At 39.7% G+C, this 26,131-nt stretch overlaps 1 protein-coding gene across 1 annotated transcript in view; it reads left to right on the forward strand.

Moving 5' to 3' along the window:
• Window positions 1-2,638: 2,638 nt before the first annotated feature.
• Window positions 2,639-26,131, forward strand: part of RICTOR (RPTOR independent companion of MTOR complex 2) — a 95,825-nt gene continuing 72,332 nt past the window's right edge. Inside the window, exons 1-3 of the mRNA XM_075079849.1 lie at window positions 2,639-3,096; window positions 3,273-3,320; window positions 20,974-21,071. Coding sequence (XP_074935950.1) covers window positions 3,048-3,096; window positions 3,273-3,320; window positions 20,974-21,071 — 195 coding nt within the window. The 5' untranslated portion in view covers window positions 2,639-3,047. The remainder of the gene's footprint in view (window positions 3,097-3,272; window positions 3,321-20,973; window positions 21,072-26,131) is intronic.

Here is a 26,131-nt window from a genome sequence, read left to right on the forward strand (position 1 = left end):
GTTTTGTAGCTATGTGCTCATACATTGTGCTGTGCAGTTGGGAAAGGAAGTGTGCAAGCAGCTCACATTGGAAACTGCTTTCACACTGCGTCCCCTGCTTTAGGAGACACACTCACCTATACAGAGAAGCTATATTCCCATGAAATTATAAATTAAGAAGTAAAACTGAACTTGTCTGATTCTCCATGTGGCCATTACAATACCTTTTCTTTAATTTGATATATAGTGATTTAGACACTGAATGACAAAAACAATAAATCAAAGAGGCTGCCTTACACTGGATCAACTGTAATCGGTAACACAGACAAGCCATCAGACCAGTGAAGAAACTAATTTTCCCTTTGGTATTAATTTCCCCCCTCCAAACGGACAAAATAGCTTTTATTTTTCCCCTCCATGTTTCTCGCCTCCTGCATACTCAGGAGCAACAGTGGCTGATGAAAATATGTAGAAAATTAGGTAGGTAAGGAACCTTTATTTTTTTTAATTAAACTTTTGTGATTCTTTCTCCACAGTAATGGGAGAACAGAACATGGGAAAAACTCCAAAAATAGATCTCAAAACATATTCTACTCTCACAGGGCGAGGACTCCTAATACCAGCGTTGACCACGACATTTTAAGGGCCAGACTCAATTTGCAGCATGCATTTATTGGTTTTCTTTTGTGGGGAGCTCCCATGTATCTAACTGGTAGTTAAGACTACCAGTTGCTTAAGACTAATGCATACTTGCTATTTTCCATTTCACCATAACAAAAACTTTAAAATGTAATGTTGGGGTTTTTTTCCCAGTTGTGGCAAATATTACTTATACCTCAAATTGCCTTCAATGGAGCCCTGTGGATTACAACTTATAACTGATATTATGGCATTATTTTGTGTGTCATTATCAGAGACAACCTCAATTTTGTCTGTATAATTCAAATATAACTAAGGGAAAGAAAAAAAAAAAAGAAAGAGAAAAGTGGAGCCCAGTGAGTTAAGTGAAATATTTTTATTATTAAAAGGCATCTGCAGAAACATAGCTGCAAAAGAGTACTCCAGAGTTTAAACGTTACTCCTTTCTTCTTCTCTCTTGCTGGAAGATGATGTTCTGGTTCTTTTAAATATATCATGTCTCTCTGACTTTGTATCTGTAAGGGAAAAAATAAGTGCTATATGGCGCCAACATTTAACATGAGGGTCCAACGCATTTCACATGCATATTACAAATTCTAATCCAATTCAGAAGTTAAATAGTGGACCAAAACTTAGTGGTCCTTCAACGCTTATGTGAAATTAATTAGTCCCAGCAGAATTCGTAGTAAGCAGGATACAACATTACTACCACAAGCAGCAGTTAATTTGGCATTTTTAGGAAGTCAAGGGTACCCTGGACATGAAATTTTAAAGGGCAGCTCAGAGGCATATTGGTGAAACTATTTAAGGAAGTTTGATACCTTTGGTCCTCTGTTATGGACAGATGCGATTTTGTTGTTTAGACCTTTAAGTTTGAGAATGTGGGGTTCTTCAAGAACATTAGCTCCATATTTAATAAGGAAAAATCAAAATAGGAAAGTTGTTGAAAATTGTATTTTAAAATAAATATACTTGATACAATCCTAGTCAGACAAGATTTTCATACGTGTGTCATGAACTGATATGCCGGAAAGTTCTTCTACTCTGGCTTTACAAATAATTATTTTTAATCTCCTAAACTAGTATTAATGTTTTAGAAGTGCACCAATCACTGCACTGTAAAAACTAATTTACAATTTTTGAGATGAAACTGAATGTTCATGAATACTTCATAAAACCAGATTTTTATGAGTAATGCGGGAGCTGAATTGAAAGACCTCGAGAGGAGGGAAAACTCAGAGTGGAATATTATTTACTACAAAACAGGAAAACTATTACCTGAGCTTGTGAAGGTATTTTTATACACCTGGCAACTTCTACACTTCAATTTGATTATGATTTGCTGGTTCTGCTCCTGAGAATTTGCAAAGTCTGAGTACAAGCACTTGCCTTGGCTACAGCTACGGCTGTCTCAAGTGTCAGAACACAATGGAAGGTGTACCTGCTTATTTAAACTTTTGCCTAAAAAGGACAAGAGCAAGTAAATATATGTCCTGTTTCTTGCAGTGAGACTTCAAGGCTGGGTGTTTATATATATATACACACTTATTAGCCAAGTTTAACAAATATCAAGGTAAAAAATAGCTCAGAAACTGGGACTGCGGAGAGACTCAGTAAATATTTTTTCCTGTTTTTAATTACTTCACATATTAAAAAGCGGAGTGCAGAAAACATCCGGTGTACAAAGCCAACGATCATGCCGCATCCACGTGAATTACCATCTTATCACAAGGCAAGTGCAGCTTTAAAAAGGAAAACTAAGTGGGAAACCTCATAAAAACAAAACCAAAAGAAAAAAAAAATTCACTTGACAGACCAAAACCTTCAGATGTGGCGAGAGACCAGTTATGCAGGAAGCCAGTTCCCGGCAGAGCAAGCTCTTCAGAAGGAGGCACTTCGCCCCTCAGGGGGAAGCCCCGTCAGGGGCCCCTTCGTTCCCGCCACCCTCCTGTCCCCTCAGCGCTGGCCTCTCGGGGCTGAGCTGTCCGAGGAGAGGCGCCGCAGGCGAACCCCCGCCTGCGGAGCAGGCCCTTGAAAACGGCCTTAGGTCCTGAGGAGACCGGTGCTTCTCCCTCGGTCAGGCTTGCAGCGGCTCGGGGCGGCGGGTGGGCGCCCAAGCGGCTGGAAGAGTGACCCAGGCGTGCGCCCAGGCAGGCGGAGCCCTCCGCCACCTTCCCGGGGAAGCTGAGGAGGGCCAGCTGCCACCCGCCCTCTAGCACTTAAACACCCGCCTCGGAACCCCCAACCACCGCCCGACCCGGGACGCTGACGGTGGCTAAGCTGCAGCCGCCCCGCCTTTGCCGCCCCCGCGCTCCTCCCGGCGGTGGGGCGGAGGAAGGGAAGGGGCTGCCGGCCACGGCGGCCGCTCCGCCGGCTTCTCCTCGCGAGAACGGGCGAGGTTTCCGGTGTTGTGACTGCGGGCTGTAAAGATGGCGGTGAGCCTCCGCGCCCGCTCGCTGAGGCACCTCCGCATCCGAGGTAAGGGGTTGCCGGGTAGGCCGCCGCGCCGGCTGTCCCACCCGCCGGCTCCCGCTCCGCGCCGGTGCCCAGCCGCCCCCTCCGTTCCCCTCCTTCCTCTCTCCTCCTTCCTTCCTCCTCCTCCGGCTCCTTCCTCCCCGCCAGCCTAACGCGCTACTCTTCCCTCGTCCCCGCAGGTCGGAACGACAGCGGCGAGGAGAACGTCCCCCTCGATCTCAGCCGAGGTACGGACCGGGGGTCGCCGCCCGCTCCGCGCCGCGGCGTAGCGAGACTGGGCGGGGGGGGGGTGGCGAGCCGGGGGAAGCCGGCAGCAGAGAGCGGCCTGGTGCTCCGGGGCGGCCGCGGTGGCTCGGCGGGTGGCGGCGTGGAGGCCAGGAGGCAGCGAGGTGCCGGTGGCCGCCGCCGGTGGGCTGCCCGGCCACCTGCAGTGAGCGGAGCCGCCCGTAGGTGGAAGCCTCTCCTCAGCCCCCGCCGGCTGCGGGGCAGCAGGGGGCACCCGGGGCAGCGCGGGACCGCCCCCCCCCCCCCCCGCCGGCCACAGGCGAGGGAAGCCCCTGCGTGCGGGCAGAGGCTCCTCGGCCCCTGCCGCGGTTGTTTGCGGAGGAGGCGGCCGCTTACAGGCGAGGCTGTTTACAGCGTCCGTCATGCGGCGGGGTCGCCGGCGCCGCGCCCCCTCGGCCTCGCTGCCGGGACCGCCTCCGGCCGCCGCTCCACTCGGGGGTCGGGCTCTGCGGCTCTGGAGAGCGCTGCGGCGGTGGCTGCTCTAGCCTTCACCCCTGCTCGTACACCCCGGCCTGTGCCGGGCAGGCTGGCCTTGAGCCGCTTGCTGTGAGACCGGAGGGCTCTCATCTCCCGTTTACTTGTTAAATTGCCCCAAATATCCTGCACTGCTCTTAGGTGGGGGGTGGGGTGGGGGAATGAGAGGAAGGAAGCGACAGTAACATCGGCCAAATATGTAGTTCATTTTGCCTTGCTGAGGGCTAAGGCACGAGTCAGGCTCTCCCAAATATCTGAATGAAATGCAGAAAACGAGCTGGCCTGCTAGAAGCAGTGATCTTCCCCGGGGGCAGAAGATTTTGGTCTAGGGGAAGGAGTAAAGTTGGTGCTTGTAGTATAACTGTTCTGCTTCAGGAGATCCAGGACTACTGCTATTCTGAATAGATCCATTTTATGAGGAAGTAGGCAGGGAAATGACAGAACCAATGAGGTAAAAGTGGACTGTGAAGTGTAAAGGAAGTACAAATATTAGCAGCATCAGTAAAGCTTTCAGCTTAGTAAGAGGCTGTAACAACAACTGCGCCTCTAATTCTTCTTTTCAGTATGATCTGTGTTTAGATTTTTTTTTGTTAGGCAATTTTACCATGGGCTGAAGGTTATCTCTGTGTATACATATCATATTGACAAGTTCCTGGGAAGACCGCCGAGGTTTTTTTCAGTTTAAAGAAACAGGCTTTTATGTCTCCTCCCACCCTATATCCAAATGGACATGATTGCTTTAGTGAGACATTGTCTTTAAAATTAAAACAAGTGAAACTTTCATCAACAAAATGTGGGACAAAGGCCTTAACAGTTCAGACACATGCTCAATTATTACTGCAAGCAGAGTTATCTGTTTATGAAATACACAGAATCAGGATTTTAATGAATGGCTTTGGTAACTTGTTTATGTTGCGTAGCATACGGAAGTGTTTTGATGTGAAAGAACAATATACAAAATTCAAATTCTGGAGTAGTAATTCTAGATGTGGCCTGTTTTAAATCTTTTACTCAATTCGATAGGTGACTGTCATTATGATATTGATTTTGCCATGAGGTATTTTCAGCCACCTACTGATTCTACAAGATCTGTACTAGTGGCGGTATAGTTACTTTATTTGTATTGTGTTGTAAAAGAGGCTCTTGGGTGTAAGATGCAAAATACATTTTTAGTACTATGGAAAAAAAGGTGTTTTGCACTGTGACTGGATATAGCCCCTGTTTAAAAAAAAAAGTTATTGTTGTGGTGGTTGCAGTTGAATAAGAAGCCGCTTTAAATTTAGTTGTGAAGCCCTTATCAAAAAGTGGGGGGTTGTTTTTTGTCAGAGAAACCAGAGCTGACTGACGTAATTGTATAGCTGTATAGCTATCCATTGTAGGTATTAACTTCATTTTAAAGAGAAAACAAAGTAATAAGTTAAAAAGGGTTCAGCAGGACATTAACTAAGCTAGATGATAATTTCTACCCTGTACACAAAGAATGTTTGTTTTTCCAGCTGTTACAATAGTTATATAAACAATTAGTTTAAATATTTTAGATTGCTACCCTAATTCTGTATTAATAATACACTGTTTTCATTCGCTGTGAGTAGATAATGTAGTTTTCCACAGGCCTCACGTTTTCATTGAGTTAAAAGAATATTCTAATGTGTTGGGTTTTTTTTACCCTGTCAACTGAACTTTGGGTTGATTAATGTGAAATATCTGATTTGGGCAAAGTAGAGAATCACCACAAACAGCGCCTCAGCCGTAGGCTTCTAGTTACAGTGGCCTCTTTATTACAAACATACGAAATTATATTGGTATTGCCTAGTTTTAAACAGGTTCCTATTAGTGATGGCATGACGAACATGACTTAGCATACATGTCAGAAGTTCACTAGTCCGTACCTGTGGACTATATACTAACTGCGTTCTTTCCATGCAGCAGGCCAGTGCTGTTACTAAGTATTTCAGAACTAAGAGAGTGCTAGCCCTGTTCTGCTGCTTTGAGTCCTACTTCTTTGTGGCTTTTTGTGCAGCAAGGCTGGGGGAGTGCATCGCTGCTTGTAGAGGTGATCTACCTTTCTCCACGCTGTTTGCTCTTTTCTCTGTAGCTGTAATTTGAGGGTTGCCAGTGTTTTCTGGGAAAACACCATGTTGTTCTCTTACATATTTTTACCGTGGCTGGTATAGTAGGGTTTTAGTCTTTGGAGCTTCTTGGTGCTCTGCCTTTTTAAATTACATATAATAATGTTTATGAAAGCGGTTTTATATGATGATGCATTGTGTGTGTGAATTCTCTACTTACAAAATTAGCCTGGATAAAGATATTAAAGTCTCTGGTTTGCTATTTCTAGTTTTGGTTTGGTTTGGTTTTTAAACTTCTGGGCAACTCGACCCTGGCTGTACCCCATCTTTTAAGAGGATTCTGATAAATCTTTGTTTGAGACAACAACTTCCTTAAGAAAACAACATTGGAAAAATTGTTCCCAGAGCAAATATTGTTGTGTATAATGTTGGTATAGTAAGATAAAACGTTCAGATACAGATTAGACTCATTGTTTTGTCGCCTTAAGGTCACATGTTGTGTCTTCTATTGACTACAAAATTGCGATTACTAATTGGAATTCGGCATACTCAGGTTTTAGCCTTGTGTTCTATCACCTGCTCAGAATAGAACAGACAAGGAAAAGGAGGACAGACTTACCACCAGTGCGACTCCCACTGCAGTCATCTGGAAGGAATTAGCAATGAGATGAGGCAGATTGTTTTAATTAGACTACTGAAATCAAGCTTGTAACTTGTTAAGGCCAGAAAGGACAATTGGAGTTACCAGCCAGGTTAGTGCATTTGGTAGGAATTCTTGCATTGAGTCCAGTCATGGTTGTGCACGTAGCTGTGATATAATTATTATATGCTTTTACCATAATTGTTTCTGACTGTTCTACAGGTATTCCAAGCTGAATTACAGAAGCTTATATACCTCCCAAAGCTCTGGGCACTGTAAAAGGCTTGTATAATCCACACTTTGTTTGCTGCTACATTCTTTGCTCCTCTCTAACTGAATTGCCTTACCCTATTGGGTGACCAACACCTTCCTTTGTTGGAGTTTCAGCTGTTGCTTTTGGGTTGTGAAGGCCAAAGTAGTTTAGAACTTGCCTAGTTGAGAGCTGTGTCTTACAGGGCCTTATCTGTAGTCAGGCTCTTTTAAATGCCCATCCTTTAGGGGATTCCTGTAGCTCTGAGCCTGCAGTGGCTGTTAGGAACTTTTCAGAGCTTGTTCGCTCACTGAAGCTTCGGAGCGATACAAGGGTGTCAGCTGCTGATGGTCAAGTGCTGTTCATGTCTGTATGTCTTCATTTTTTCCTTTTTGAGGGTAACAGTCTTTACTTTCTGATACTGTACTCTTTAATTAACTGAAATGTACCTATCTCCAACATCAGTACTTCCATTTATTATTCATAAACATTCATTACGAGATAGTGCTTTGATTTAGCAGCTTTTCTTGTACAGCCAATTCTCTGTACTTTGTAAATGTTGAGTCCTCTAGCTACAACATGAGACAGATACGAATAAAGTAGCAGAGAAAACTGGCTTTATTTCTCTCCCTGAGAGAGGGTTTCACAAAATTGGCTAGTGTTGTCTGAAAAAATACCTTCTCCTTTTTTGCCTTCATTCTCCATCACTTCCTTCTATCACGTAGGTAGAAATAAAAGATACAGAAGTTCCATTTAACCTCAAGAGTTCTGAACTGTATTACTTTTCTTACTGTGCTTGCATCACTGTAAACCGTGTTGTATTTGGTTCCGTGTGCCCTCATGGCAAATGGTAATGCATTGCATGCAGGGCAAACATCTCAAGATGCTGTTTGCTGTTTACAGCCCACAAAAATGTCAGGCATTTTTAAGGGTTATTTGCAGGATAGTCAAGTAAGGCTGGATGAAATCTGTTTCCAAATGCAGCCTGAGATTTGATGACCGTGCTGTTTCCAGCTTCCTTCATCAGCATGGAAGAAGCAGGGAGGGATGCGGCACACCTGTCTGATACTGAGAGCTCAAGTAATGGGGGAGGGAAAAAACCCCTTTTGGAGTGCTTGCAGTGAGATAGTGGGGAACCTGTGCAGAGATGGTAGCTGGTTTATACTTGGTGACTCAAAGGCAGTTCTTCCACATGGCAAGACCATTACAGAAAGCCTTTTAAGTTCTTTGTGTACCCTTGTGATACATGATCTGGCTTGAAAACAGGAGAAGTGGGGCTCCACTGCATAGTAGAAACAGTATTTTAAAAATACCTAAATAAATAAAATGCATGGGGTCCTTTCACCCTTGCTCCACAGTGTGCCATCGTTGCAGTGGATAACTATAGCAGGATGCTTGTGTTAGAGCAGGTCACACAGAGCAATAGCTGGTTTTTTGCTCCCTTCTTTGTGACTCTGTTACAGAAGCCTTAATAGGAGCGAGAAGGTAATTAGTAACATTTGTTTTCAGTTCTTCTGAGATATAAAGGAGCAACTTTAAAAACAACTGGAGAAAGCTCTTGTCTTGCTGTAGAACGTTTCTCAGACTGCTTTGTTCTTGTATGTGGGGGTGTTTTTTATATAGGGACACTAAAGGAGGAGTGATCAAAGATGGTAGCCTGCTAACTTCTTGGGCAACATGTAACCTTTTAGTAGGTTTTAAAAGTAAGAGGGTTAGAGGTGCTGAGTATATGTGCTCCAAAATTAAGGCATATGCTCAGCTTTCCTGTCTGCGCTTGTGCTTTAGTTGACTGTTGTTTTGGAGTTGTATAGTGCACTGGCCTGGTTTGATTAATAACGCTTTGGTGTTTGGCTTTGCTTCCTAAGGTATTACTGCTTTTACAATCTTAAGTCTTGTCAGAACTATGAAAATGGTGTGCGCATACAATATTTCTTGAAAACAGGAGCAGCATTTTTAATGAAGGAAAAATATTAATAAAGGCAACTTTAAAACCTTACGACGCGCTTACCTAGTGTTAAGGTATCGATCTGTAGGAGCTGGGCACTACCATGTCAAGATCTGTGTTCATAACTGTCTTTAAAGTTTTTGTGTACAGCATCTCTAAATTTGTTTTTATGGGTTGTTTTTTTGTTTTTGCTGCAGTGGTTCAGATTGGTCAACAAATGTCAGCACTTCTGAAGGGCAGAGAATAAAATGACTGTTCTAATATCTTGTGGTTTCTATTTATATTTGACAGAAGAGATTGTTCTGCGATTTGGATTGGTATAAATAGCTTCTTAGGTGTTTAAGCAGTGCTATGTTTCCACAACATTATAGTATTCTGCTTCCCCCCCCTTGTCATTTGAATCTTAGAGATTTTTGTACTGCAGCAGTTTCTAGTTTCTGCCGCCTTCTTGATGTAAATGTTTTAGTCTTTGTCATAAATGTTCTTCAGGTTTTTTGTCCCTTTCATCCCCTCCCCTCCCTTTGAGATTAATGCAATGATTAGTTTCAGGATTTTTTTTGTCAGAGACTATCCAGTATAGATGCTGTCTAAAGAAATGCACCCCTCATCATAATTACAGTAAATAAGGAAGCTATGTCAACAATAGCCTTCCCAGAAAGAAATACATCACTTATTTGCCCAGTCTCATGATCTTCATGCATACTTTACCAATTAACTAGCAATCTCCCTTTTCTCTAATAATGTAGAAGAGATGCTCAACATCAGATAAAGTTTCTCTCTTTAAAGTGGGAAGAAGTGAAATATCCAGTTAGAGTGAAAAACTGCTGTTTTCTAACCATTTATATCCACAGAAACCCAAATGCTGCAGAGAAGATCAGTGTTCGAGAGGGTTACAGGACAGCTTGAGAATTGATGTTGAAACGATGGCTGACTAGTTTGGGGGAATGTACTGAAAAATCAGATAAGCTTTTTCATACTAATTGAGGCTCCTGCCTGAGACATTTTGAATAATGAATGGCATGAGTCATCTACCTTAAAACCAGCTAGCTTCTTACAACTAAGACATAAGAATGTGACTTGAGGCTTTGATAACTACACAAGAGACTAGATAAAATAAGGGGTTTGCTCTTCACTGGAAGTGTTTTTTAACTGCATGCAGGTAGGCAGATGCTTATACCATAGTGCAGGTGAATGCACACACTGAGCAGCACTCCTGTGCTCCTGAGATGGGTTCTGACACAGAAGGAAAGGTGCCATAACACTGCTACACAAGCGCTGCCTGATATCTGACAAATTGCTTTACTGGAGCACTCATAACTTTACGCTCACAACAAAATGTATTTTGCTTTATTCTGGTTTAAAAATCTGTATTATTAGCGCAGACGTGTGTTTTTTTTTTTTTTCATTTGCCAACCGTCTGTTGAGGTGATGGCAAATTTGGGTAGAATGCATCAGGAAAACAGTAGGAGTTAACAAAACTTCAGAGCATGATTAGTGAATAGTGTATTCCCCAAATCCTTGCATCTGGTGAAGAGAAGAAATGCTGGTAAAGATGTATAAGTGACAAAATATAGTTTAAAAAAAAGACACAAAACCCAGTAAAAAAAACCTAATGCCAAAGAACAAAAAAAAATTCTCCTTACAGTTGTATTTTCTTTGTGATGTGACTGAATTTACTTTTAGTACATACCTGAAAGCTCTGTAGAACTCATGTCCTTACTCTAGTATAGCAAGCTGCATCTCAACGGTGGCCTGAATAGGTTTGGGTAACTAAATATTATGAGGAAGTGTCTTCTCCCAAATTCTACCTGAACAGCAATATCCTTGGAGTCAACATTTTTCATTAATAAATTTGTCTAAGTGATAGAACCTTTATGAAAGCCTTCCTAAAAGGGGAGAATTTATTTCTAAATTTACTGGTTTTGTTTTTCACTATCTAGACTTCTCTAAGCTCCTTTTAGTCCAAGTGCTACTTATTGCAACAGTTTTGGCTACATCTGGCCACTTATTCAGGTAGCTGCTCTGGAAACACTTCAGAAAGCTACTTTTAAAAACTCGTATTTTTTTCTTTATTTCTGTAGAAATTAAATATGCTGAATTGTTTTAGACATAGAATGAAAAGCACAAAGGTTCTGAACTCCCTTTCAATTGGAGTAATGGGTGGTTAAGGAAATGTCATGCTGTTTATCAGTGATCCTTTGAATAATGTTGTGAGTCTAAGACCAAATGGGCAGGAAAGTGCTAAAGATGAGCTAGGACAGTTAGTCACCTATATTTGAAATTGCTACTATCAGTTAGCACTTGTTTAGTTAAAATGAGAGAGGTACATCTCTATACGCCATTTGCATAAGTTACATTTGTTGCAAAATGAAATACAGCTGTTGATTAAGACTGCAGAATGGTTAGTAGGAGATACTTCTGCATAGAGGGAAGGTATTTAAAGCAAAACAATACGGCCTTGATTTATGGAAAAATATGATTACAAAGAATAACTTCGTTAATCTCTTTATATGAGATGTATGGTGAACAATACAGGGATTTTATTCGGTTTCTTCCCCTGCATAAAAGATTGTCTTCCTGCTTGAAGCGTACACAGACTATAAATAAAACCATATACATATTTAAAAGTAATTAATGCATAAAAATAGAGGACTATCAAGAACAGCTGTTGCCTGAAAAATTAAATCTGTAAGTAGTCTTTTTCCTTGGTTACCTTCTTGAGTATCAGTGAAGTCAGAATTCAGCTTTAGCAATCTCATATCTGGAGAATTTAGAATGTGTTCATCCCCTTCTTCATGCAAACCATGTGTGATTCTCATGGATAGACTTACTGGTTTTTTTATGACATACAAAAAAAAAGCGGAAAAAATTTTGATGTTTCCATAAACATGGTGTTTCCAGCTCAGTATTTTAGGTTAGCCTGTTACTTCAGAGGGATAGATTCGTTCAAGTTGAAATTGACCAATGACTTAGGTGATTCCTGAGTTTAAAGAATTGTACTTAGGTCTTGTTATGAAACTTATAAATATGGTGCTTCCCATCTCTTCTCTGAAAATGACCTTTTCAAGAGAAGAAGTAAGTCTTGAACAGTCATAGCTACAGATGGATGAGACCTGTCTTGTCCCTAGTACAAGGGACTGGAGATCCTAAGCATCATCAGCGCATGTGCTATTTTGAAATCTTCTGGTTATATCATGTTAAGGGGGGTAGTTACCACATTGCACATTTGCCACAGTTTAGAGATTTCCTGCTGCAGTTTTTTTGCTGTTTGTGAATTACTTGTAGTTTATAGTTGTGTACCTTTATTAATACTTGAATTTGAGGACATTATTACTTTGCTCTTCCTGTGTCTTGCCAAACTACCCTTCATCTCTTCATTGGCAAACTGGGTGGTCCTCCATCTGCTAATGTTGCTAGGCTTTTTCTTCTTAGATGACACTCCATGTAACAGGGAATTTCTGGGGATGGTGGCTACCTCCTGACAGCTTGGAGTTTGTCAGTAGGGGCCATTTCACTGGACAACTTTAATGTTTTTGGGTTCTTGAATGAATTAAAATGATGCAGAGAAGAATCAGAATGTTAATTGGGAAAATAGATAGGATGACACTTCTCCCTTTCATAAATTTTCTTCTGATGTCAATGATATTATTAACTTGCCTGTCAGTTCAATAATACTCAGATAAATACACGATCAGAACTCTTTTGGGTAGTTTTGAAAGGAGATTTGTCTGATAACACTCATCAAATGGTAGTTGCATGATGTGAAGCAGTCACAGTATATCTTTTATAAGAGCATCTAAGATTGTGACTGTCCTGAGTTTTCTGTTTCTAGAATTGGTGGCAGAAAAGAAATGGGTTTGAGGAATTGAAGGTAATTTTCTAAAAAAGTACAATAATACTTTCCAGAACATCAGCTGTGAATAAGGGTTTAATTTGATTTGTATAACAACATAACTAACATTGAGAATCTGGGAAAGGCTTATCCTTCAGCCTTTTATTGGCTTTTGAGCATAAGAACAGGTGTATAGGGTCACTCCAGCCTTGTGTCCTGTCTTTGACAGTAGCTGATAATTCGTGCAGAGGAGAGAGTAAAATACAGGGCAAACGAACATGTCATGCTGCTATGGAGCGTTCCCCAGCCTCCAGTGTTTTGAGTCTCTGTTCTTTTTGTCATCTTTTTTTCTTTCCCTTTTTCTTTTAAACATCTAAACTTTTGAAAGTTTTAGAGCAAGTTCTTCTAGAGTTTTAACTGTGTACTCTGCAATAATTTATATTTCTGTTTTACTATGAAGTGGTAATGAGCGAAATTTTATTAGGAGACTATAATCTCAGCTTGCTTTTAGTCATCCTAGTGTGCAGTGGTTATAGTTGTGTAATGTTGTAGAAAGATGGCATTATGTTTTTTCTTGGGCAGGGGGTAGGGGAATAATTATGTAGTACATAAAGACTGTGTATACCGAGAATGATTGCTAAGATTCTTGGCATTAGCATAATGTCTTCCTGAGAGTTGATGACCTAGCTGTAAATCTAAATGGAGGACTAAATCAAACATTTGTTCTGTATGAATAGACAAGTTATCCTTTGGAATGGTCCTTCAGTTTTCTCCTTCTGTGTTCGAAGTTTAAAGGTGTTTTGAGTTGGTCTCTCACAATCCAAAATAATTTATGTGGCCAATCTTCAGCTTTGTTCTGTGCTTCTGTTTATATAGTATTACTACAGTTTTTAGATGCTAGGGAAGCTGTTAACGTTTCAAATACAAAACATGTTTTTCAGGTGTTTTAGCAGTAAAGCAACTCTTGTCTACAAATTTCTATGCAAGATCACACGCTGGGAATAATTAATATAATTCCAAGAGTGAGGATTTAAGGATGGCCTTTATACATGTATAATCTCAGTGTCTTGGTTAGAAATAATGTTGTAAAACAGTAATTTGGAAAGTGGTCCTTTTTTTAACTGCGGTCAGTGCTTCAAGCTGTCTGCAACAGCAGAAGGTATATTTCCTGCCACCTTTATCCATACTGAGGAATATTTTTAAAATTATCCTTTAATTTACAATATTTTATGCACATCTGCAGACGATAAATCTATACAGTCACAGTAGGTATTTAAATTTTTGTTTTCTGTTTACTTACAGAAGGATGTGTGTATAAGTCTAGATGTACAGAACTAAAATAGGAAGGATTAGACTCCTAAGTGTAATCCTGATACCAGACTATCTTCTTTTCTTAGGTTCTAGTGATTCCTGGATCCTACCTTGCATACGCTGTCTTTTACACTGCTTTCTAGTTAATAGACATTTTTGTAACTGTGAAGGTTAATATCTACTTGATTGATGTAGGAAGAAGAACAGTTCTTTTACTTTCTTTGCTGAGTGTCATAAAAGAGAGGAGGTGTTATTTTTAAAATATTATTGATCCACTTTCATCTATTTATAGCTTTCTCAAGCAGCAAGAGTGAAAAAAATTTGAGTTCTCAGCTTTTATTTTCTTTCTGTTTTCATGAAACTTCTGAAACTTACTGAAACTTCTCTGTTGTATTCAAAAAGAAATGCTTTATATATGGTTTGCCAATGGAAGCTATAGGAATCAAACTAAATAAATCTCTAGGTACGTTCTGCAGAAATCACTGGTTTTGGTCACCTGTACTTTTCAAGGGGATGCTCTCAACTTTTAAGGTTTTTATACACTGTGGGTTTTTTAAATCTAAAATTTATGAGGATTATTTGGCAAAACTTATACATCACACTATATCAGTGCAAAGTATTTTGCACCTTACTGATTCAAGTGTGATAACAGAATTTTAAAAATTATTATAGATCATGTGTATCTGGCTTAGTATATAGCACATTTTTTCAACCTAATAGTAAGTACCTAAACATGGTATTACAAACAATTATTTCTATTTTTTTACCTTATAAATTGAGACATACCTTCAGTCTAATCCAGTATTACTGTGTTTTTAAAAATTATAGGCTGAATGTAAAGTGTTCATGCACTGATTTCTTTGAATCTGGTGGAGTGGAGTTGATGTGTCAATACAAATAATTCAGGAGTGATCTCTGTGCTGTGCAGTTTGCTTTTTTACGTAGCTTTCTCTTCTTCCGTTGTTCTCAGAACCTGGGTGTTCTTCTTCTGTGCAATTTCCATATTTTTGAATTAGATGTAAATTACGAATACTTCATGGTATGAGACATAATTGTCCTGGTTTTTTTTAGCAAGTTGATAATGGCAGGATATGCCTTCTCATTGGTGTTTCATTTCATTATTAAAGGTGTTGATTAAAAGTGTTTTAGCAGACTGATTACCTGTCATCTAGGCTTACACAGACACCTAAGTAACTGATTTTTGATGTTTCATTGCCTTTAATAACCAGTAACTCATTACTGTTTCAGTGGAAATGGAGAACAGTACATTAATGTTTCTAATTGGTGTGTGTTTCACTCAACTTCCGTCGTTTTGGCAGCAGGTAGTTTAACAAGCCACTAAGAGCAGCTTTGCAATACACAGTTGCATAGCACTTAAGACTTTAAAAAACCCTAATAAATGTGGAGGTGTGTAGTAAGTTTACCAGGATCATCCATATATATTGTGATTCTTTCCTTCAGTAACAGGAAGGTATGTCTTGTGTTCTTAGTCAGTGATGAAATGCTTAGCTGTAGTGAAGTACAATTTCCCCCTTAAAGAGACGTCTTTAGGTGTATTTAGTCTCTTACGTCACTTTTTGGCACTGTGATTCTAACAGGTGTGATAGCAGCTGCTAGAGCAGTCTCTCACTTGAGAGTTTACTTACTGTATGTACATTGGTTACTGTGTACAGCTACTGTCCTAGCATCTACCAAGTGATGCATACAAAACATACACTCCTCAGTTTAACTCATTATGCCTCACTTCTGAGTTACTGAATTATTTGTGTGCTAAAGCCTACCATTCTTTGTGTTTGCTTTTTATTCACATGTGCATAACAGAATAGCGAACTGGCATGCTGCTAGCATACTGAATGTGGTCAAACAATGCTGCTAAATCTGTCAGGACCAGCAATAGCTATATTAGCACGAGTGACAACTCCTTTCCTGTTTCATTCCTGCATTAGATGGAGCACTAGCTGTTTTGTGTAGCTGGAGCTCTGTGGTGTTCTTTCTCTCTGGAGAATGGGATCTGTCAGAATGCATCATGATTCTCACTGGGGAAAAACAATGTCACAGTCCTGAAGGAGTGAAAAAAATGAGTCAAGCTGTAAAAGGTCATGAGAGTTTAAAAGCAAACAACACAACTTTGAAGGTTTTTGATATACATGCATCTATTAATTACTTCAAGACATAGAGAATCACAGAATTCTTAAGGCTAGGGATTTAAAAACAGCAATTTCACTCTGTGCGAAAGATCATCATTATATGTACTGTGTGTTATTCAGTACAAACAGTTGTGGGTGAGAAACTGGTGTAACAGAAGTACACAAAACAAAGATATCTGATACTTCAAAGTGCTTGCTGTCGAAATAAAGACGACAGATACACAGAAAATGAGATGGTAATATCAGCAAGTTAAGCTGTTGTTGCAGAACATAAGTGTGCTGGCTTGAAATTTTTGTATGTATCAACAAGTTTTTTAGATGAGATTTGAGGCAAAGTGGCTTTGTGTACATTAATGGGGACAATTTGCCTCGTGTAAAATTGTAGGTGAAAAAAAAAGTCTTGACTCTAATGAGTTTCTTCTGGAAGGGGTACATCCTTCTTCCACCACTCTACTTGTGAATGGCTCAGTGGCACAGCCACTTTTGCGTGGATTTTCGTAAGACCTTAATATTGAGTTTGACTAGGTAACCCAGCAGAAAACTAACATAGCCAAAAGAATGAGAAGGATTCTGACTCAGTTAATGGAATTATTTCAATGTGAAATTGATGGGTGCTGGAGTAGTGTAAAGGGTAGGGTGTATCATATAGAGGGACAGGGATAAGGGAAGGGGTTGTGCACCTTTTGGCAGAAGAAAGCCATAAGATCAGCTCAGTCATTTTGCACAACTCCACATCCAAAGCACCATGGGAAAGAACATGAAGATATTTGGTTATCACTGTGGGCCAGCTCAAGATGAGTCAGCATCTCAGTAATGAACGAGGTAAGTCAGGAAAGAATAGACTTTTGAGGGGTCTTAAAATTATAACAAGTAACTTGTCCTTTTTTCAGATAGAAAAGCAGGAAAAGCTAAAGAGTAAGGGTTAGTCAGAGTTAAGAAATCTCTGCAGCAGTGGTCTGAACTGGGGTCCTTAAAAGACAGACAAACTACCCTCACACACCACTCCCCCCAAAAAAAACCCCAACCAACCTCCCCCCCCCAAAAAAAAAAACACCCCACCCTCCCACAATCAAAACCCCAGCAAAACCTAAAAAAATGCCAAAAGTGCTTGTCAACACCAACATGAGCTGTTCAGCTTGACAATGAAATGTAAGGCCATGATATTTCTTGTTTTGGGAGACCAGTCTCTGATTTTGTGTCATATTTCTCCATTTCTGCATTAATCCATGCTCTTCAGTGCTGTTGCATGAGATTGTGTGGCAGGAAGATATGCAGTGCTGGGTCTGATATTTGATTACAGGAAAGCCATATAGCTTAGCTGGTAGAATCCAGAATGCATTTAGTGTATTTTCAAGCCCATTTTAATGTAAGGGACAGACTAGCAAGATACTGTATCTCCATTTGTGAAGTCACGTTACACATTACCGTGTTTAAACTCTTTTACATCTGCCACATGAAGTTCTGTTAGGGCTTACTGTGTTCTCTACTCAGCCTATTTTTAATAACAATGAGTCATGTTTGAGTGGCTAAGTAAATTTTCTACTTCTTTCTAGTATATGGTCCTTTTCCAGAAGAGGAAAAACAGGATAGCCAGTCTTTCCTTGAAGTTAATATGTCACAATTCTTTTGTTAACTTTTTTGGAAGAGATTTTTTGTAAGAAGGTTGTTCTGAAGTTTAAGCAAGACTTGAACTGACAAGGTTTGACTGAAAAGGCTTCTGTAATCTTAGTTCTTTTCTGAGGTAGTGTACTATTAGAGGGTATTTATTTCTTTACTATATTGTTTTTTCTACAGCAGTAGTGTTGTTGATATAATGGAAGTGTGAGTCATCTAACTTGCTGTATTCGTATTATCGTTGGATAGTGGTAACGTCTGTTCTTAATTTTTTCACAGTGTTGTAGATCTTAAACTGGAGTCCACACTTCGCTTCAAATCACATAGCTGCTAGTGAAGCTTCTGGGAAATACCTGGCTGCTCTGCTAAGCCCTACAAAGATGGCTTTCCTCAAACTTTTCTGTCTCTTTAGAAATGAGAGTTTTCCTCAGCAGGAGGAGGACATGTGAGGAGAAGTTGCTTTAACTGCAACTTTTCATACACATGTAAAATGTTTTCAGTGCACACTTTAATTAAGCAGCCTTGTTATAAAGGTCTGCCATTGCTACAAAATTGTTAACATGGGAAGCGGTAGCATAGTCGTGTTCTGGTTTCTTCACGCCTAAGTTGGCAGCCTTTCTGCACAGCACACCTTGGTCACATCTGAGTTAGTGCCTACTCTATCAGGTAGCTGAAGAGAAATGTTCATCACCAGTGACATACAAGAGGTTTCCTGGGCTCTCTTGTGATCTTTCCTGTCCATATAGTGAGCTTAGTTTTGGTAGAGGTTAACTTTGAGCCATCTGCACTTTCAAACTTAAATCTTATGACCATATTTCCAGTCTCTTTTGAAACTTACTGTTGCTGCTTGTTCTCCAGGGAATTGAAGTAGGACAGTCTGGAGAGCTCTAAGGCTGCTCACCTGGGATCTTTCTTGTGCCATAATGGTGTACAGTAATGGGTCCAGAAGTGGTGTGAGCCCAGGAAATTCCGACCCGTTACCCAAGGCAGGCCAAAGCATAGAAATCAGCCAAACTCTATTTTTCAGTGAAACCAAATTATGAGGAAGTTACTTTCCTCTCCTGTTATGTTCCCTTGAAATTACATGCTGTGGTGTAAACTATTTGTAGTGCCATAACTATCCCAGCCTACTTGTCTTCATTGTTTCTATGGCTTGTTCTGTTGCAAACTTCTCAAACTGAGTTAAGCCCTGGAAAGGTAAACTATGCAAGGGAATCCTAAATTTGGGATGGATCTAATAAGAGTTTTTCCTGTCTCTGATTTCTGTCATTATATCAAAGATTCCCCCCCGCCCCCCGCTGGGTTGGGGAGGTTCAAAGAGCCGCATGCATATGTTCCAATTTAAATTCAAAGTTATTGGATGTTTGGTTTCACTATGCATACTGTTCTGCAATGCAAGGTAGCTCTGTCTGTACTTGTGGCTGTGTATCTGACAGCTGACTTTGCTTAATGCTGTGACTTAGGTTTGTGAAATAGGATACTGTACATCAAGCTGGTGATGGCTGAGATTGATGCCCATGTTTAGGAGACTGCTTTGTCTTCCCAAAATCTCTGTTTTGTCTGAAAACACAATTATGTGGTGTGGCAGTAGCATGTCTGTACATGTGGAGGAGTTTCATTGTAAGCAGCATAGTCAATAAAATTGATCCAGTTTACCCTTCAGTAGGCATCTTGCAGCTAGTCAGGGTAATTGTTTTCCACTTAATTGGCTGATAGAAGAGATCTCCATTGACTACAATGGATTTCTAGGTTTACACACCTTAATTCAGGCACCTTCCTGTAGGTGTCTTAATCTTTAAATGCTGTCTTGTATTCATGATGGTAGTATGTTGTGGTTTAGTCACAGCCAGCAAACCAGGACATAGTGCAAGTACAGGGTTGTGTCTTTGCAAATATGGTCTGCATATATCCTGATAAGATTACTAGTTATGTCTGCTTTTTCAAATCTGTTGCTTTTTAAAGTTTTTAAACTACACAAGTTGATTAAAAGAAAAACCTCAGCTTGGTTTGTAGCGAGGTGGTGAAAAGGTGGTTTTTTTACATCTCTGACACTTGATTTCCTTTGTATAATGAAAAAATATACAAATATCCTTTCAGGATGAACAGAGAAGTAAGACTATGTGTACACCACAAATTCAGCTGTAGCTGTTCATACTGCAGAAGGAAGCAAGTTTGATTCACTGAAGTTAGTGTGGGGCACCACACACACAGCCCATCTTTTGCTTTTCAGTTGTCTGGTGTTTGGACTCTGCAGGCATGTTCTAAAGACTTCATTTTATGTAATGCGATTTTTTCTTTGGTGATGTAATGATTTCTAGCAGCTCAAATCTCCAGCTCCCTGTTGGTATTTAATTTATTTCAAACCACACTGCAGTTGATAGTGTTGTTATAGTGCCTATCACGCAATGTCTAATCCAAAACTGCATGAGAACTCTGCAGTCAAGCCTCTCTCCCTTTGAAAAATGTACTGCTGAAACACCGGCACGTACAGGGCTTACTGCAGTTTCTGTTACCGCAGCTCTGTGTGCAGCATTGTGCCTAGCCCCACTCTGTGTTGTTTGTCCCACTCTGCCTCAAGTCCCAACGTTACTCTGAAACGCAGGGTAATATTGTCTCTCCCCAACATGTTTGGTAGTCCTTTCCCATTTCCTAGCAGAATGCAGGGTGGGTCATCAATCGGTATCTGAATCCTGATTTGTGGGTTTTTATGTTGGGATGGTGAACCCTTGAGAAGACATTCCTAGTTCCCCTGTTTACCTTGTCGGTAACTGTCCATCTCGCTGGAAAGTCCTAATCCTCTAGTAAGTTTAGGGTGATTGTGAACAGACATTAATATGGAGAGCAGAAAAGAGTCCTGCCTTCCCAAAATCCCACCAACCCTTTGTCTGGAAAGAAAAAAGTAGTCATGTGGTATGGGAGTAACATGCTATCTTTTTACTCTGTCTTTAAGTTTTCTACTTGTCTTTAAATTACAAAGGGATTAAGGATAAAGCTGTTCAGTTACGAAGTGTTAGAATAGGAGTTTCAGGCACTAAATGGATTCCTTTGTCAACTGTAAGTGTAAGTTATTGATTAAAATCTGCTTTAAAATAGGAGTGTCTCTCCTCCATGGTCTTCAGCATTTATTCTAGAGAACTGAGATATGCTTGGTATTGGTTCTAAGCATAAATCAAATTGATATTTGGTGAGAAAAAATGATCTGTGTCCTTAATTAAGACCAGGAGAATATGTGTTATATTTAGGAAACTGCATGTGGAATGCTTGTTTAGACTTTTTTCAACTGTATCTGCTAATAACCTGTTTTCTTTTGCAGAGCCCTGTGATAATATGAGAGAGATTCTTCAAAATGTGGCCAAATTACAAGGCGTCTCAAATATGAGGAAACTAGGTCACTTGAATAATTTTACTAAGGTAAGAGCTCAAATGGTGTCAAAGAACAAGTGATGATGCAGGCAAAATGTTTTTTATGTGCTCTGTCAAACACTGGCTGGGAGATTAATGAAACAGCTTAATATCATAGAACAGTACTTGAAATCTACATACTATGGGAGAGGAAAGGAGCAAATAAGGACAAGCAAATATGTGAATGCAGGGTTATGCTGAAGTTTGTCTAGATGTCCTGCTGGCTACATTTTTGTAGTATTTTAGTGCTTAGAAGTCTGAAATATCTCCCAATTGATGGGTTAAGTTGTACAAATAGAGCTAAAGATTGGTTCCTGCTCCATGGAATTGAAGCAAAAATGTGAAATGCCCAACTCTGGATATAAACTGGTAAAGTGTGGTGAGGGGGAGAACTGTATCAGTAAGAGTGATATGCAATGGTTTGCACACTAAGCGAATGGCAACTGTCAACATTCACTGTAGTTTTCGTAGTGAAAAAGGTTTAAGGGGTGATTTCTAGAAGTGGTCTGTATTGCTTATCTTTGAGGTGCTTTTTCCAAATATGTGCTCACAAATCATGGGAATGTGACAGGTGCTTGCCTGGAAGTATGATAGATGTGTTGGAAGCTGTCATTGTGAGCTGGCAGGAGGAGAGAATTAAAAACTTACTGCAGGATGAGTCTGTAGGCAGAAGAAAGAGGCTATGAAAGGCCTTCAGAAGGAGAGCAAGTACCACTTTTTGGGTAGATGAGGAACCTGTGGAGAGGAGCAGAGAGGACAGGTGGGCAGGGAGTTAGGAAAGGGGTGTGTGTTTGTAGCATACTGAATGGTTGTGGTTGGACCAGCTTCCCATTTGTCAAGGCAAGGGAAAATGCATTTCAGTCAGTGAACTGGCTCAGAACACATGTAGGTGCATAGCAATCACTGGGGAACTGAATTTATTTACACTGAAACCTTTTCTTTGGGTCATTGCCTCATTGTGTCTGTCAGCTTGTCAGAGATCCACCATTGACAAAATGCTGCTGGTTTTACTGAGATTCTAGTTGTGTTGCAAGAAAGCCCTTTATTCTGCTAGAAAATGCCCATGCATAGCTGTGTTTCCTTTTTGTGCTGATCTGGAAACATTTAAATTTGAGTGCTTCCAAATTCTCTAGTTGCCTTAGAATTAAAGAGCTGGATTAGGTTTGCAGATGCATGATTCCTAGTGAAAAGTCAATATTTGAATTTATGGATATTAAAACAGTGTTGATTTTACTATTGAAAATCAGATGTTAAACACCTATAAATGTGGTAAATTAGTAAGTATGCATATTGAAATTGGATGAGCCAAAAAATCTTTTTAAAAGATAGTTTTGAAAAATTGAATAATTCTGTAATTCCATATTTGACGAATTTGTTCTTTATACTTACTTGGTGTTAAAATTGGAAAATACTTACAAAAACACAAGTAAAGCTTTCATAAATTAGACTTAAGACTGGCAAGAAATGATGAACTTGTGAAAAGCAACTTGCTAAAATTAAATATGACCTTTGAAGACAGAGACTGTAGTTCATAACCCGGTTTTGATCCTGAATCAGACTGACTGTATATAAGGGAATTTCCTACTTTATTTAATATTTAGCACTTGCTCTTATGCAGATATTCCAGGGAGGTTAATATAACTTGTACATTTGATTTTGAAAACTCTTCCTGTTTTTGTTTGAACTGTAAATGCAGCTATGAAAAGAGAATAGAAGATGCAAATTGTATTGCCTGTCTTGTGGCTGGAACAGGTCTGTGTGTCTCATTCCAGCAGTTAAGGGTGAAAGCCTGGAGCTTGGGGGAGACGGTTTTATTTCTGTTTTGCACTCTGGTCATCTACAGTGAGTTAATGTAGTCTTGGTTTCCCCTTTGTGAGGTAGGTGTGTGGGGAAGATAGATGTACTAAGAGCTGAGGATGTTTGTATCCTGTCTTGGAATTATATTGAAGATGAACTTGACTTGTTTATAAATGTTTGCATTTTATGATTCATTTTTGAAAGGCTACTAGTTATCTGGGTAATTTGTCCTATGGACAGGAAAAGGACCTTTTGAAGTTTTTTTAATAGCATATTTCTGATAAAATAATACAGAAAAATCTGTAAAAAAATTTAACTTGCCTGCTAGGAATATTATACTTCAAAGAAAATGTCGGCACCAGTTTAAGCAGTTGCTCCCTACTGCCCCAGATTTTTCCTTCAAAGACTGGGCAAATCTTGCATTTGGAAGAAATACTGTTCCACTTCTTTGGTCAGGGAAAGCAAAATGTTTGTATTCATGTGGAAACAAGCAATGTAAGTTAACATAGACTTTCCTGACAGAGATAATGGTAGGCATTGAGTTTTGAATTAACTTCAAATATCTGAGGTATGTTAGGTTCAGATTTCTTTCCGTGAAAAAGCACTGGATTTTTAAGATGGGATTTGTTCCCCCAACCCCCTTTTATTTAAGGAGAAGGAAAGGATTCACCCTTTAAAAAGTTGTGAACTAGTACTGAGCTAGACTCCAGGATTTTATGCAGAAACTAAATACTTTTATTTGAAGTATTAAAATAATGGTGGTCAGCAGACACAGGATTTGTTACTTCATCTGCAAGCACGATACCATAAGGCAGGTGTGTGGGGTTTTTTTTTTTGAGGCTTGCGTGCCTAAGATGTAACTCCCTTTTCATTTGTCTTTTCCTTCAAGAGTAATATTAACTAATATCATTCCAGTCCCCACAGCACCCATACTTATGGTGCGAAGTATGCTGTGATATTTTCCAAAAGCTTGCATTTCATTCATCAATTTTTAGCTAGTACATCTTCATAGTAAAAACCTTCAATATTAATGTTCTTGGCTCTTTGGCTGAAGAACGTGGGTTGTTCTTGCCCAAGAGGTGCTGTAATTTTCTGCTCCAAGAAATTAGCATTCCCAGTCTGGTGGTACTCAGGCTATTGAAAGGTATGTTTGTTCTGAACTGCAGCAGTGGCAGACTTAGAAATTCTTCTCCTCACCTTCTGCTCATCACCTAGTAAGTGAAGCTGCCGTTTTGTGGGCAGAAACGTTTATGATGTACTGCCTAATCTGTATTAGACAAAAATAATCTTCCTTTCAAACCATCTGTATCACTATTTAAGCTAACCTGAATTTTGACCTGCAAAATGTTTGAGGATTTGACCTCTAGTACATAGTGACACTTTCAGTTGTCACAGCAGTTCACAAGCTTGGTATGTGTCTTTGGCTTCAGTAAGCTGAGTAGGAATACCCATCTTTGTTTTATAAGGTCAGCTACATAAGGCAAGCACCTTGAAGTTTCCCAGCTTCTGCTGATTAATACCAAAACATCATGGTTACTACTTTGGGGTTTTCCCCACCCCCAGGAGAACTAGTAAGTGATAAATTACTGAAAACCAGAAGGAACTGTACGATTGCATTTCCTTAGTGGAAAATAACTTCTGGATTTGAAGTATTCATTTAGAATCCTTTATTACATGTGGTTTATCCCACTGTTAGCTTCTGAGAGGTCCTTATACCTTTTAAAACCTAAAAACATTTAAATAATGAACAGGAAAAAAGATCCACAGATCTTGTTACAAGAATTTATATTTTTCATTCAAGAAGAAAGGTGCTTGTTTAAGGACAAAATGAAACAATTAATTTCAGCTTAAATTTAGCAACAGAATAGCATCAGTGATATGGGAAGTTATATTTTCAATCTGCTCAAAACTAATTCTGTTGTTATTTAATGAGGCTCTGCTATTCTGCTCTGTATATCTGTTAGCTTTTGACCATGCTGCTAAATTTCACTAGGATATGGATTGAGTCTGGGGCTGTAGAGGCTTTCATGGATTCAGTCTCTGTTTGATTTACAGTCCATCATTTTAGAGTCTCAGCTGTCTTTTGTAAAACCCAAGTATCTTAGAATCTGAATGCAGTATTGACCGACTGTAACATTAATCCAGATAGCTATACCACTATGTGCAAAACTTGAAATCTCATGAAGTAAGTAGCAGATAGGAACAGAACATCTACTTAGGGACACTCAGCTGTGGAACAAACTGGAGAGCTAATGGGTCGAAATCCACGGTTTCAGTAGGGGCTTCTCTTAAGACTAGGACCTACTAAGTAGTCTCCTAATAAATATTACCAGTGATGGTTCAAACTGTGTTTCCAGAATTACAGTATAATAATTACACTGTGCATGCATAGAATAATATCATACTTTTACCTAATAGTTGCTGTGGCTATTCTGTTGAATATAAATTTGAATGGTCTCAGTGTGCACTCAACTTGTGTATGCTGTTGACCTCCTGTGGTTTTGTTGTTTTGAGCTACTGTTTCCAAGACATGTTGATGTGTTACTCATATTGCTATGACTCATCCAAGTAGCATGAAAAACTCATAGCTGACAGTAAACATGAAAAAAACCTTCACTGTAAGTTAGTCACTCTCTGGCCTAGCATAAGTACTGTTTTGTCCTTATATTAAAGCATGCACTCAAAGAATCAGTGCTGTTCCCATTAATTGACTATTACTGCACAAATTTTGAATTTTAGAGTTGACTTCTTGGCAGTTTTAACAAGCAAGTATGCTCTGTGTTTCTGTGTATATGTAAATATATAAAAGTATTGTGTATATATTTTTATATATACGTTATGAGATACATACTAAAAATATAAAATGTATTTACATAATTCCAGGCATTTACATGATAGGATAATCCTTTGCCATTTCAGTGAAATGTAGCAATGTGTAGGCAAAAAAAGCAGTTTTTAGTATGCTGGTACTGCTTGCCTACAGACTTAGACTACAATGACATGTGAATTAATTGTTAAATGTTAGTCAAACATATGACAGTTACTTGGCTTTGTGAGTTTAGCCATCTACAAAAATCAGTGCATTTGGGCCAGAATCAGCGACCTGCTTACTGTAGTTTGAAGGTGAAATGACAAGAAAGTAGCAAAGTTTTGCCTACAATATATTTAAGACCAGACACTTATAACTCAGCAAATACCCCAAGCATTGAGACCAGCTGAACAGTATCTTCTTTATAGCAGCCTCCATGACTTCCCGTCTCCCCCCCCCCCCC

This window comes from Phalacrocorax aristotelis, chromosome Z (assembly GCF_949628215.1).
Source record: "Phalacrocorax aristotelis chromosome Z, bGulAri2.1, whole genome shotgun sequence".
NCBI lineage: Eukaryota > Metazoa > Chordata > Aves > Suliformes > Phalacrocoracidae > Phalacrocorax > Phalacrocorax aristotelis.